At 43.8% G+C, this 14,136-nt stretch overlaps 1 protein-coding gene across 3 annotated transcripts in view; it reads right to left on the reverse strand.

The window, feature by feature from the left end:
• STAG1 (STAG1 cohesin complex component) overlaps positions 1 to 14,136 on the reverse strand; it is a 299,590-nt gene that overhangs the window by 114,705 nt on the left and 170,749 nt on the right. For all 3 annotated transcript variants that reach the window (XM_077488685.1, XM_077488684.1, XM_077488683.1), the window contains one exon: positions 2,601 to 2,752. In XM_077488685.1, the coding sequence (XP_077344811.1) occupies positions 2,601 to 2,752 (152 nt within the window). The remainder of the gene's footprint in view (positions 1 to 2,600; positions 2,753 to 14,136) is intronic.

Raw genomic sequence — 14,136 nt, forward strand, 5'->3', positions numbered from 1 at the left:
TGACACAATGATCCAGAAGACCTGCTAGTGCTACGTGGAGATCTGCTAATCTGTGCAGACACAGGTAGGTTGGAAGCAAAGATTGGCCTGTGAGCAAAATTCTAGTTAGCAGCACAGTGCAAACCATTTCTTGCACCAAAGCATATGAGGTGCAGGGTGTCCAAGCATCCACAAATAGACATCCGCCAAGGAAACTTGTCCTTCTACTAGCATGCTTCACTGTTGTGCTAGTTATCCTGGATTGGCCTACAATTTATTTTCTTTGCCAATATCTAATCCTCCTGTAGGCAGCAATATAAATGGAGAAATTAATTTTTCCATTGGTTGTGGCTCACTAATGTATAAGAATGCCCCCAAAATCTGGTTAACTATGGTTTTACCTTAAAGTGTTCGTAACCCTCCCCCCCCCCCGAAAAAATAAATAAATAAATAAATAAAAATCACTAAGCTCATGTTCCTTTAAGGCATGAACAGCACAGTTCTTGTACAGTGCAATTCTTCTCTTGCTAGCTGGTAATAAACCTGGTTGATCCGGCAAGTTCCTGAGTCCCTCTGCCTGTTCCTGAGCCCTGACTACTGTGGTCAGTCTACGTGCTACCATCATGTGCAGCTCTGGTCTCTCCTGCGGCAGTCTGGCTGGCTGTCCCCCTCCCTCCCTGTCAGCATGAGAGCGTTTCCTCCCCACCCCTTCAGTCTCTATTCCCCTGCACAATGCAACACATGCCAGTGTATCACATGCAGATATGCAGCCATTAACAAAACTGTGTTTGTTAGAAATGAAAGGGAGAAATACAGTGGCTGACACCGCGGCCGTGCGGTCACGTAATCCCCCTGTTCTGTCCGGCCCAGATCTATGGAAAGAAGCTGGAGGGGCAGATATTCCCCTCTGCTGGCCAGCTGATGTCACAGGGGAATCTCATCTCCCCCCCCCCCCCCATGACTGCACAGCTACGGTGTCAGAAACGGTATTTAGCCTTTTCATTTATAACACATAGTTTTGTTAATGTCGGCATATCTGCATTAGATACATGTACAGTCACATAGTGACCAAACACTAACTGACCTAATGCTAAAAGAATGTTATTGCAAACTGACCATATGGCCAAGCCATCCAAGTCCTTTCAGAAAATGTATGCCATCTTCCTTAAAATGTTATGTTGTTTTCCAAAAAGTTACCATTGGTCATTACTCACTAGTCCTCATACAGTATGCCACAGCCAAAACTTGGAATAGTCAGTCTCATACCAGGGCGATCACAAGTCTGGGTCTGATCATCCTGTCTAACCACAATAGAAGCGAGCAGGACTCCTTGGTGAAAAGGCATCTATAGCCAAGTCCTTGTGTTATTTTATTATTACATTTGTTATCTTTATCATTTAAACTACAGGTTGTAATATATTACCTACAAGTGTTTGTGTGATCTCTTTGCGCATCTCAAAAAAAACCAAAAACATAATCACATTACCATGATAAAACAAGCCAAATTTTGAAGTCTGTATACTTCAACAGATGATAAAGAAAAAGTTGTATTTCATTTTATAAAGTCCCACCCCTTTTGCATACTATACTCGTTACTGAAATAAGAAAGTTCACTCAATTTACTTTTAGCTGAGCCCTGTGCATTACCATGAAGTGTAAGAACACTTCTATACAAGGGAAACATCGGGGAAGCAGATATGTACCTCCTAAAACCTGTGCTGCAATATCCATTTTCCAGCTTCCTACATCACTGACATTCAAACACTCAAGGTAGGTTTACATATAATTGGCGTCTGCAAGAAAATTTTAGTAATGTATTTTTCTTTTCTGTGTAGGAGAAAGGAAGGATGATATTTCATCAACAGTGAGTGTTCTAGAATGATCAGATTTCAGACAAAAGAGGCTGGGTGGACTGGCACCACACAACAATGTCGGGGAGAAACAATGAACTTCTCAGCAGGTAGACCATGCATCTCATTATTTAAATTTATATTTTAGCTGGAGTATACATTTAACAAGCCTAAGATTGTGCCACGTGATTGGTGAAAAGGGTCCTGCATGACAGGACTTTTTTTTAAATCAAAACCCTTCGCAGATGTGTTCCAATGCAAAGTATAATAGAAGAAGCACTAAAGAATAACAAATAAAATTTATAACTTTTTTTGCCAACTGGCCACCCTTGGGTAAACAGCAGAGTGAAACACAAAAATTCTTATCTTAACTGACATGCTACTCTCCTTTTACCTGCCTGCTTTTAGGCCAACCAAAGCTTTGAATGAATAAAGGCTAATTTACAATTGCTATTTATTGGGGGCGATAAAACCCCACGTTTGAGCTGCATTTTTGTCAACTCTCAACTGTTGCCCTACAACAGACAATAGCATGGCAGGGGGTGTACACATGCAGTGGACAGGATACTTGGCCTCACAGCAGGAATTTTTATCCTGTTGCACAGCATGGAGCTGCGCTGGAAATGCCCTGCAATGTGAGCAGTTGTCCGGTATTTAGGGGGTTAAAATAGGAAGTGAGGTGGCAATACAACGCCTCCTCACTGCATGTCAAATGCTCTTCAAAGAGCAAAGCAGGTGTAAAGAAGACCAAAGTGTGCAGATATGGCATACCTCTTTTCGTTTCTGTAGAAGCAGCTCAAGCCTCTCGTTCGCTCTCTTGCCAATCATCTTGTTCCTCTCTGCTTCATACTGCCGTTGAGTGTTATCCTGGTGAATACTCAAGTTAAGGGCAACATTCACCAGTGCGGTCATCAGCTTCATTGCTGGAGTATTATTAGGAAGAAGAAAAACAGTCAGTCTTATTATTTTCCCCAGAATAAAAAATTGATGAAGTAGCAATTAAACGTTTAAAGTTTCCAGAAACACTGTGTAAAGCTACTGCATTTAAAACACAAAAATGTATTGTAACAAATGAAAAAATGCAGAAGAGCAAAAAGTCTCTAAAGGATTATAAAACACAATCAGAGCTATAGAAAGCATTCCTTGCAGAACTTTTCTAAGGATGAAATATAGCACCAGACAGACACCCAACATAATTGCTCTCCTGCTTTCACTGAAGGACACCTAACTAGTGCTCTTTAGGTTTCAACTTGTTCAAGTTTAAGGTATGGAAAGAAATACATATTTGTAGATTACTGCTCTAATCATACATGTGCATATAAGTAGCATTATTTTCTAACATAAGCAGGGTGTGATTTCTGCTTTGCAGCACTACAGAAGTCTGTGAGCAGTCTGACTTGAATTGAAAACAAATTTGAGGTTGATGATATTTTATATCCACAGCTACACCCACGGTAATGGATAAACTTTACCTCTAGTGGTTTATCTAATACAATAGCTACTTTTAATATAATACAAATATTAAAAAGCAGGCGTGTAAAAAATTTAAATACTGTAAAAATAACTTAAAATTTATGATCACTGAAGATACACGCTCTACTTTACCTTTAACGTGTCCATGTCATTAAAAACAAAATACTAAATAGGCATCTATACCTACAAAAGAAAAACCAGAATACTTGCCATTTCCACAACCTGCGCTGCCAGATAGCTGCTCTGATCAAAATAAAACCTCTGCTAGAGGTCCAATGTCCCCTGCAGCACTAATTGGTTCATCTCAACAATCTCCATAAATGCAGGACACTGTAGCATGGAGGTTAGTGGAGTAAATGCCATTTACCTCATTGAGGTCAGCAACGGCAAATTTAATATAAATTTCCTTTCAGGTGCTTTAACTTAATGAAAAGGAAAATGGAAGCATCTGACTCCTATTATTAAAATGTATTTATTTTTTATTGTAAGCAAAAAGCAGCAAATATTGTCAGTCTAATTATACATCAATATTTTGGACAATGTCAAATGTCTAGCAAGTAGTTAAACAATCCTGCATATTTGCTAGTTTACTACAGAACACCACCTCCGATTCATGTCAACACTAATATATACTATGAGAAGTAAACAGATTACAAATACACCAAGTACTCCGCCAATATGGGATTTTACTCCCCCTAAAATCCCTTTTTTGGGAGTCCATTGAGGGACACTAATCTTTCAGCTTTGGGTTATACTGTCACCAACAGTAGGACTGGACACAGGAAAACAAAAAAACTATAGGTCGGCCAAGGATAATCTCTTCTACCACTAGCAAGACCCTGTGTTTTGGCAAAACTGTAGCGAGAACATGATCATAAAACAGATATTGATGGCTCTCAATGGAGGAGGAAAAATATTTTATGGTAAAAACTTTTTTTTCTTGTCCATTAAGAGACAAAAGGAATATTTCACATTCAGGGCATTCAAAAGCATCCTGAGGGATGGGCAGATCCAGGTGACAGTCTCAAGTCTGATAAAGCTTGAGTCAGAAAAGACCAAGAATGCACTCACAGATCTAGCAGAGTGACTTGGTAGGAAAGGGTGGAACCTGATATTTGGAGACCAATAGCATGTATGATGGTCTCATATCAGGTTGGAAAAATGCTGGTGAACCCTTCTCAGGACAAGCGGGGATGACAAAAAGGGAATCCATTTTCTGAAAAATAGGATTTTTGTACTCACCGTAAAATCCTTTTCTCTGCAGTTCACCGACTGACACAGCTTCTTTACTTTAGACCATCGGGTTGATACGCCACCTTCAGGAGAGGACTAGGCAGAACATGTACAAAAACACAGAACTTTCTAGTTCCACCCAAGGGGCAGTCCCTTCAGTAACAACCCCCCAGCCTGCATCCTGCAGCCTCAGTACGTCAACAAGCAGCTTAACGTTAAAAAAAAAAAAAAAAGAAGGAGGGGAGGGTGCTGTGTCAGTCAGTGAACTACAGAGAAAAGGATTTTACAGAGAGTACAAAAATCCTATTTTTCTCTTATGTTCACTGACTGACACAGCTCCTTTACTTTAGACCATCAGGTTGATATGCCACCTTCAGGAGAGGACTAGGCAGAACATGTTAACATGTACAAAAAAAACAGAACTTTCTAGTTCCGCCCATGTAGAGGTAGGAACGACTTCCTGGACCGAAGTGCCGGGGATCTCAGCCACCAGAGCAGGGAGTCCCTGACTGACTGCCTCACCTGAATCTGCCGATCCAGGGATATCGTCAAGATCTCCTTTTGCAAGATTCTGGTGTGAAACTGGGCGTACGGCACTGTCTCGAAGGAGGCCACCATGAGCCCAGGGACTCGCATGCAGAAGCGTAGCGACGACCACCTGCGGTTCATCAACAGTTGAACCACAGGTGGTCCCACGACTGGAGGAGCCGACCATTTTTTTTTTTTTGAGAAGGCTGTCCTCAAAGGGGTAACCCACCGCCATATATTTTGGGACCGAAAAGGTAATTTCGGGCTACCCCATTCCTTGTATATGAACTTTTTCGAAATAAGTCAGTAACGGAAACACCTTAGGTGTACGGCACAGGCTGGCTTATGAGACTCCAAAGGGACCGCTACCTCAGCAGAGGAATCGGCTGTGTCCTGAATCTTCAGGTTATCACGCACAGCTGTGATAAGTGCTCCAACTAGCGCTTTGTCACGCGCGGACGGGGACTCATCCTCACTGTCCGATCAGTCCTGGTCAGCGTCATCTGAAACAAAAGCAGGGGCCACCAGCCTCAGCGGGGCCAGAATCTGCGTCCAAGCTCTCCCGGAGGATGGGGGGTGTGGCAGCCACTTTTTACCACCTTTGCGCCCACGCACCACCTCCATTTTGGCAACAAGTGTGTTAAGGACCGCCGACAAAGCGATTGTTACTAAAGGGACCACTCCTTGGGCGGAACTAGAAAGTTCTGGTTTTAGTACATGTTAACATGTTCTGCCTAGTCCTCTCCTGAAGGTGGTATAACAACCCGATGGTCTAAAGTACTGGAGCTGTGTCAGTCAGTGAACGCAAGAGAAAAAAAAGCAGTGGTTGACGACAGGCTCAAAGTCTGAACCACATGCAGGCAATGTAGGAAAATGTCCTATAGGTTAGCCAGAGAAAAAGAAAAATGCTGCTGTGGTTGAGGTCAAATGCAGAAACTATTTTAGGCAAAGAGGATGTCCAGGGCTTCAACATAACATTGTCTCTATGCAAAACTAGAACCCTTTCTTGAAGGGTAAGTCCATCCATTCAGACAACTGCACTGGTGGCTACAAGGTAAACTACCTTGTGAGTAAGAGTAGAATGAGGAAGATCTATGATGAGTTCAAAAATCAGTTTAAGAAAAGACGATTTAGTTCCAATGGAGTCACAGGGAAATTAATAGGGTGGTGATCTAAGAACCAAAGAGTGAGAAGTCAACGTCATGTCCTGCTGTCATCAAGACTGATGCAAAAACCATAGCCCTGCATTAGATACAATGATGCCAGGGACAGTCCATTGCTAAAGCATGGGACAGTGACCCCTGCCGGGGAGCAGAGGATCAGGTAAAAAAGGGTTTTCCCTATCCACTAGACAAGCAGTTAACCCTTGTATTGTAGACTGTCCAAAGCAAGGGAATAGTTCTCAGTGTTGGGCATTAAACAATTACTATAATTAGTCACAGGCAGGACTAGTCGAAGAGCAGGGCCCAACAGGGAGAACTTTCAATGGCTTATCAGTTGGGTCTTTATAGCAGTAGTAAACACTACTGATTTTTTTATTTTATTTTTAAATGGGCCGGTGTATTATGCCATAATGCGCTAGTATGCACCGCATAATAGCACATATTGACAGGACTTACCTTTTCTATGGAGACCTCCAGTGCCAAGCTGTTACCTCTCCTGGCACTTCCATCTTCACCCTGTCTTCCTTCTGGGTTTGCTTTCTCCAGTCATTTGAATGGCCAGGCCATGATGGCATCACTCCCATGCATGCTGAAATGTGCAATGTGAATATCTCCTAAACAGTGCACGTTTAGGAAATATTCAAGGTACCTACAGGTATAGCATTCTTCTAAGTACAAGTTTTAAGTTATAGTTTACTACCACTTTAAAAGGCAGATGCATTCTCTACCAGTATGGTAATCACTTTATTCATTCAGGACACAGCGGGGGCAGACAACTTTTGTACCAAATCCTCCTGAAACCAGTACAAGACTAAGGATTCCCGTTTGCAAACATTGGCTTCAGGAGAAATGCTAAAAACAGCCCCAAAGTCAATTCAGTGTGAGCTGGGGACACAACTGTCACAGAGGTACTGAAAAAACACTAAACCTCCCCCCTCCCTCAAAACCCAGAATGTTCCATACTGTTCATATTCAACTCCAGGTGAACTACAAACAGATAAAAAACCCCAGTGTCATTTATGGATAGCTGCAGTAATAAACTTAGTTGTAAATGAAGGAAGACAGGATTTAAAATACAGACTGTGAAACCAGGTGGAATTGCAAGGATTGTCTGTTCTTCTGTCACCCTTATTAGCCATAATGGCACAGTAAAATAAAGTGCAATATTAAAAAAAATAAAAAAATAAAAATTTAATTTGAAAATAAAATAACTTTGCAAATCTTTACACTAAACTCAGAATTTTAATGTCATAGCAAAAATGAAACTATAGAATAAAATGTATAGTTTTAAACTACAATGAACATTTTTTGTTTTAAACCACACTGGTAAAAAAAAAAAGGGATTTTTTTTTCGGTTTAAGCATAAAAAAATTATTGTTTGAAAGATATCAGGAAAAGAAAGCCTGTTTTTTTCTTAAACAATATATGCATTACTTTATCTGTTCAAAGCAACAAATTAAAATTAGCTTTGGTGTGTAGAGGGTGTACATGTGGGAGAGCTGAAGTAGTTAAATGCATTAAAATCTACAATATCGAAGTTCTAAAGTTTACCAGTGTGGGGCAGTAGCATAAAGATATTCATAGCTATAATCTGCCCCTCACACGGAGCTGGCTGAACATGAAAACAAACAGCGATGCAAGGTGGCACTGTAGAATACATTACAGTGGAAAAGCTGCGTACTTCGGAACCCCCTTTCAAACTCAACAGTAACTTGCATAATAAGCTAGCGTAAGAGTAAAGTATTTGTCATTTCAAATAATGGCTCTAGTTTACCCAAAATACTTCCGAAGTACTGCAAGGAAAAAAGTACTAGAAAAATTGTTGATTGCAGATTTGCTTGAATATATATTAAAAAATAAATAAAAAAAGTACGTTAGCATGCTTAAACATTGGTAAAGTAGACTTTGCATTACTCGCTTAACGGACACGTTCACATTATAAAAAAAAAATGAATAAAATAAAAGCACATCTTTTTGCAGGTGAAAAGGTAAAATAAAATGTGCATTTATTTTATTTACTTGGAGCTTGGAAAGAATTGCACCCGCGATCAGCAGATTGGGGGTGCCATTCAGGACTCCTGCAGACTTCTCAGTTTAGCTGTACCTCGTATGGGCTGGCAGATAGTGGCAGGAATAATGAACTACCAGAGTGCTCAGCAGCGCCATGGTAGTTCATTGAAACTACAAGCTGACAGCTGAAAAGGCTGTCAGGACTTATCTCCCATTCACAGGACTATGAATGATAGACGTGGCCAGAGCCCCGCATGGCCTAATTTACTTTATTTTTTTCAAACAGTGAGAGTGGGTGCCTACAGAAGTTGTCCAACCCCTGTCACTGGGGAGAGAGGTTGCAGCTGTTGGGTCTGATTTCATGGCACACTGACACGGACAGCAGTAGCCTGGTCATATGTGTGCCCCGGAGCATATAGCTCACCGGCTGCCCCTGGATCACACAGGGCACGTCGTTGCCGACCCAAGACATAGCCAAGGTCTGCTCACGCTTGATGGCCAGGCTGGGGAGACTACAAGGATCTATATTATCCAGCCGGTCACTCAGCCTGGCTGTTGATTGTAGCTCACAGGAATCAAAAATGCATAAAAAATAAAAAATTCCCAGGACCAATGGTCCCACCGGGAGGCCAGGTCCTTCTACACTAGGCAGAAAAAAAAAAAAACTATTTTGATCTTCCTAGTGACAGCTTTTCTAGCATTCACTAGGGTAGACAATACTGGCCCTGAGATGCCATGGTCTTTTAACTCCCTTGCTTCAAATACCATGCTGTAAGATTTAGAGACTGTAAATTGGGGTGGAATATAGGACCTTGAGACAATAGATCGCATCGACGTGGAAGTGTCCATAGCCTGTCTTGTCAGTCGCACAACCTCTGGGAATCAGGGTGTTCTGTGCCAGGCTGGTGCCACCAGAATGTACATGAACCCCTCTTTCTGAATCCTGCTCAACAAATGTGGAAAGAGAGGGATCAGAGGTAAAAGCATAAACCAGGGAGTACTGGCTCCAAGGAACTAGCAGAGCCTCTGCACCAACTGCAAGAGGATCCCTTGTTCGGGACACAAACTACTGTAGCTTGTTGTTGAACCTGGATCCCAATAGGTCGACCTCTGTCCATCCAACGCTTGCAAATTTCATTGGACACCCCTGGGTGTACGGACTATTCCCCTGGGCAGATCTGCTGGCAGCTGAGATAATCTGCCTTCCATTTCTCTATTGCCGGGATATAGACTGCCGGACTAACCACCCTCCAGGACCATAGGGCCAGATCTACTGCCCGTAACTCCAGGACGTTGATTGGCAGGATCTGTTCTGTCCTTGACCAATTCCCCTGAGCTGTGAGCCTCTCTAGGGTCGCTACCCAGCCTGAGAGACTGGCATCGGTGGTCAGTACTCTCCAAGTTACTGGGAGGAAGGATATTCCCTTTCACAAGTTTTGATCCTGCAACCACCAGTTTAGGCTTAAGCATGCCTGGGGAGATAAGAACATTGGATAATTTAAGGCTTGTCCTCTCTAGTTTCAAGCCAACAAGATGTCTTGTTGTATAGGCCTGGAATGGAACTGGGCATAGGACACTGTCTTGAAGGAGAACACCGTCCTCCCTAGAAGACTCATACAGAGCCGAATGGAGGGTTTTCTGGTGTCCCTTATCAGATGCACCTGATCCTTCAGGGTACAGATCCTTACGGGTGGCAAAAATACCCTTGCTTGGACCGTATCTAGGATCAGACCTAAATACTTCAGACTTTGAGCTGGTCTCAAGGCTGACTTTTTGGTATTAATGATCCAGCCTAAGCTTTCCAAACACTGCATTGTACAGGTTATGCTCTGTTCTAGAGCCAGTATTGAGTGATCTCTGAGCAGGAGGTCATCCAGATACCCAAGCACCAAGATTCCTTGGGCCCTTAAAAAAGACCCAGTACTGGTGCTAGGACATTTGTGAACACCCGGGGAGCTGTGGCAAGCCCGAAGGGTAGAGCCGCAAACTGAAAATGACGTTCCTCTACTGTAAATCGCAAGAATCTCTGATGAGGCTGAAAGATAGGTACATGTAAATATGTGTCTTTTATATCTATGAATGTTAGAAAGTCTCCCATCTGGAGTGAGGCTACTACTGAGCGGAAAGACTTCATCCAAAAAGACTGGATTAGTAGATACTGGTTCAGGGATCTTAGATCTAAAATGGGCCTTGTGTCCCAGTTTAATTAAAATTTTTGAACCGTAAATAGGTTTGAGTAAAAACCTGTGTACATACAGGAACCTCTACAATCACTCCTTTATACACTAAATTATTTGTTGCCTGAAACAAGAAGTCTCTTTTTGGAGGATCCGAGGGAACGCTGGATCTTAGAAACCTCTGAAGGGGAACCCCCAGCAACTCCAACTTGTAACCTTGGGATATAGTTGAGGTGACCCACTCGTCCTGAACTATTTATTGTTCTCCAAATGTCCGCAAAGTGCAGCAGCCTTGCCCCCACCAGATAGCGTAGGGGCGTCCCATCAAATGGAGGGCTGGGTTTAGAAGAGTTTTAGACCCGGAGCTTTTTCTGTTTGTGCCAAGGCAGTTCCACCACCGAGACACTGGAGGAAGCAGTCAATGAGGTTTGAAACAAGGGACGCCTAGTGCTTTTCTTCACAGAAAGTAGAGAACTCTTCCCTCTGGAAATCTTTTGGATATATTTGTCCAAATGATCACCAAATAAAAAAAAAAACTTTCCCCATGAAAGGGGAAACCTGGCAATAACCTTTTACAAGGAAGCTCGGCTGACCAGTTAAGCCACAAAAGTCTGCGCATATGTACAGACAAGAGCCAAAACGAGAAATCTGCTGTACTGAATCCTTTAATGCGTCAACAGCAAAACACAGCACTCAAAGAATATCGGTCTTACTTTCAGGCAGATCATCCTCCTGGTTAGGCCTGTCAGGCAATCTGACCTGATCCTTTACGGATTGGCAGATACCAATTGCTACAACAGCTGGCTGAATAGCTGAACTGGCCAAAGAAGAGGCCTTTAAAGTGATTGTAAAGGCTTGTTTTTTTATTAAAGCGGAGGTCCACCCTAAAGTGGACCTTCCGCTCATCGGAACCCCCCCCCCTCCGGCGCCACAATTGGCACCTTTCAGGGGGGAGGGGGGTGCAGATACCTGTACAGTACAGGTATTCTGCACCCACTTCCGGGATAGCTCTCTGTGGAAAGGGGCGTAGATTACGCCCCTTTCCGCAAGTGCCCCGCTGCCTGCTGGGAAACACACAGATCCCAGAGGCAGCGGGACCGTCCTTATTGCGCAGCGCGGCTCGCGCATGCGCAGTAGGGAACCGGGAAATGAAGCCAAAAGGCTCCATTTCCTGATTCCCATACCCAAGATGGCGGCGGCAGCACCCGACAGACGATCTAGAGATTGGCTTCGGGTGCCGACATCGCGGGCGCGCTGGACAGGTAAGTGTCACTATTTTACAAGTCAGCAGCTGCAGTATCCCGGCGGACTCCCGCTTTAAACATATCATACTTACCTCCACTGTGCAGCTTCTGGGGCCCCTCGGCAGCTCCTCCCCCCCATCAGATAACACCCTAAGAGAAGCGATCTCCTGGGCGTGGGGGAGGGGGGATGGGGGTTACCTTGTGGACACGCTCCCGAGTACAGCATTTGCATCCATTGGCATGAATGACGGACTCGGGCCCGCCCCCTGGTGCTCGCATTATTGGATTTGATTGACAGCAGCAGGAGCCAATGACTGCGCTGCTATCAATCTATCCAATCAAGAGCCGGGACCCCCATGGAGAGAGGGACAACGCAACTCCACCAAGGGAAATAAAGGGATCAGGTAAATAAATAGGGGGGGGCGGGTGGATGGGGGCTAGGGGGCGGTCACTGCCAGTTGGTTTTCACCTTAATGCATAAGATGCATTAAGGTGAAAAAACACATGGGTTTACAACCCCTTTAACCACTTCCATACCGGGCCTATTCTGGCATTCCTCTCCTACATGTAAAAAAAAAAATGTTTTTGCTAAAAATTTATTCAGAAACCCCAAACACATGTTTTTTTTATAGCAGACACCCTAGGGCAGTGATGGCGAACCTTGGCACTCCAGATGTTTTGGAATGACATTTCCCATGATGCTCATGCACTCTGCAGTAGTTACGCATCATGGGAAATGCATTTCTAAAATATCTGGGGTGCCAAGGTTCGCCATCACTGCCCCAAGTAAAAAATTGGTGGTTTCAACTTTTTATGTCGCATGGTATTTGCACAACAATTTTTCTAAAGAGTATTTTTGGGGGGGGGGGGGGGGGGAGTAAATAGATACCCAACATGTTTGATTAAAAATCTCCACAGGCAGCGCATACATTTTTTTTTTTTTTACAGGTTACCAGTTTAGAGATACAAAGGAAGAGTTTACAAATGTGGGCGGGACTTGCGTGTGTGGTCGCTTCTGTGCAGACTGCTTCTGTAAACATCCCATGTAATAGGAATAGAGCGTGACAAGTCCTCTTTATGGAGAGATATACAAGACCCCCCCCCCCAATCTGTCCTCTAGGCTGGAAAACATTAAATCCCATGCTTTCCAGCCACGATTGTGGCTTTGTTTACAACCACAACCCAGACGTGACGTCGTACCTGGGCCTCCGATGTTCACAGAGATGACTGGTGACCATCTGGTCAACAGAAATCTCCATGCTCGTCACCTGGCAGTGGCGGATTCTTTCTCCAGGTCCCCGATGGCACGGGAGAGGCCGGAGAAGGGTGGGAGTCCTCTCCCGTTGTCTGTAAGAATGGACGATCAAGTGGCGGAACTTACGCCATGATCATTCTTACAGTGCACAGAATCGATGGCTCTAAAAGATGATACCTGAATGATGCCTGTAGATGCAGGCATCATTCAGATATTTCCACTGAAATTCAAATACATCATATGATGTCCTTGGGCTGTAAGTAGTTAATGATGACTCCAATTTATTGTCAACAGGGTCTTTCAAGCCCTATGCGTTATCTACCGCAGAAGTTAAAATTCTCATTTAAGGAAGAGACTGCTGCATTTATGGCTGGAATGCTCCACTTCTTGACAAACTTTTCATTGACGGGATATAAAAGGGAAAACCTCTTAGGGTGTTTCCAATCAGCATACACTGCTTGTTTCAACAGAGGGTGTAAGGGGAAAGCCTGTGGGGTCTGAAGAGGCCTCAGGGACCCAAAAGAGAACCAGGAGGCTTAGTAAACTCGGCAAGAGGCAACTTAAAAGCAGAACGAACCATCTTGGTAAGAATATGGATAAAAAGCCTCTGCAACTGAGAGGCAGACATCAACTGGACATCATCTTGTCCAGATTGCTCAGAAGTAGGCATTCCACAGAATCCAGAGCTTTTAGCTCTTCCCCATCTTCAACCCATTTCTGCTCCAAACTAGGAGGCTCTGGGGGAGGGGGAACTGTCACGCTTCTTGCCACCCCGCGGGATGGAGGGAATCATGCCAGTAATCCTGTGTTCATCCTTGGTGATAGAGGAGGAAGCAGCAGTGTTGACTGTAGACAATACCAGATAGCTGCAGCGGCTCAGATTGCCCAGAAACCTCTGGTCTTTCAGGGGATACGACTAGGTTCATCAGGAACTACTGATGACATAGGTGTGCCATTCCCTGTAGTTTTTGTCCCGATCCTCTTTTTTGAAGACGTTTTACAAGCCACAAAAAGAAAGTACATGGGTGTAGTATTAACACACCTCAGAAGGGAGACCCTTTAATAGGGCTCACCAAGCCCCTATGCAACAATCCTGCTAAGCACTTTTAGCCTGCCAAGCAACACCTGGTGACTCACTTGACCCGGGTAAGGAGAAATGAACCGCTGTTCAGAGCCTGCTTTGTGTCCCACAGCTGCCTTCTGGAAGCATTGCATACTTGCTTG

The sequence above is a fragment of the Lithobates pipiens genome, unplaced genomic scaffold (genome assembly GCF_037356315.1).
Source record: "Lithobates pipiens isolate NorthernLeopardFrog02 unplaced genomic scaffold, aLitPip1_a1.2 Scaffold_18, whole genome shotgun sequence".
Taxonomy (NCBI): Eukaryota; Metazoa; Chordata; class Amphibia; order Anura; family Ranidae; genus Lithobates; species Lithobates pipiens.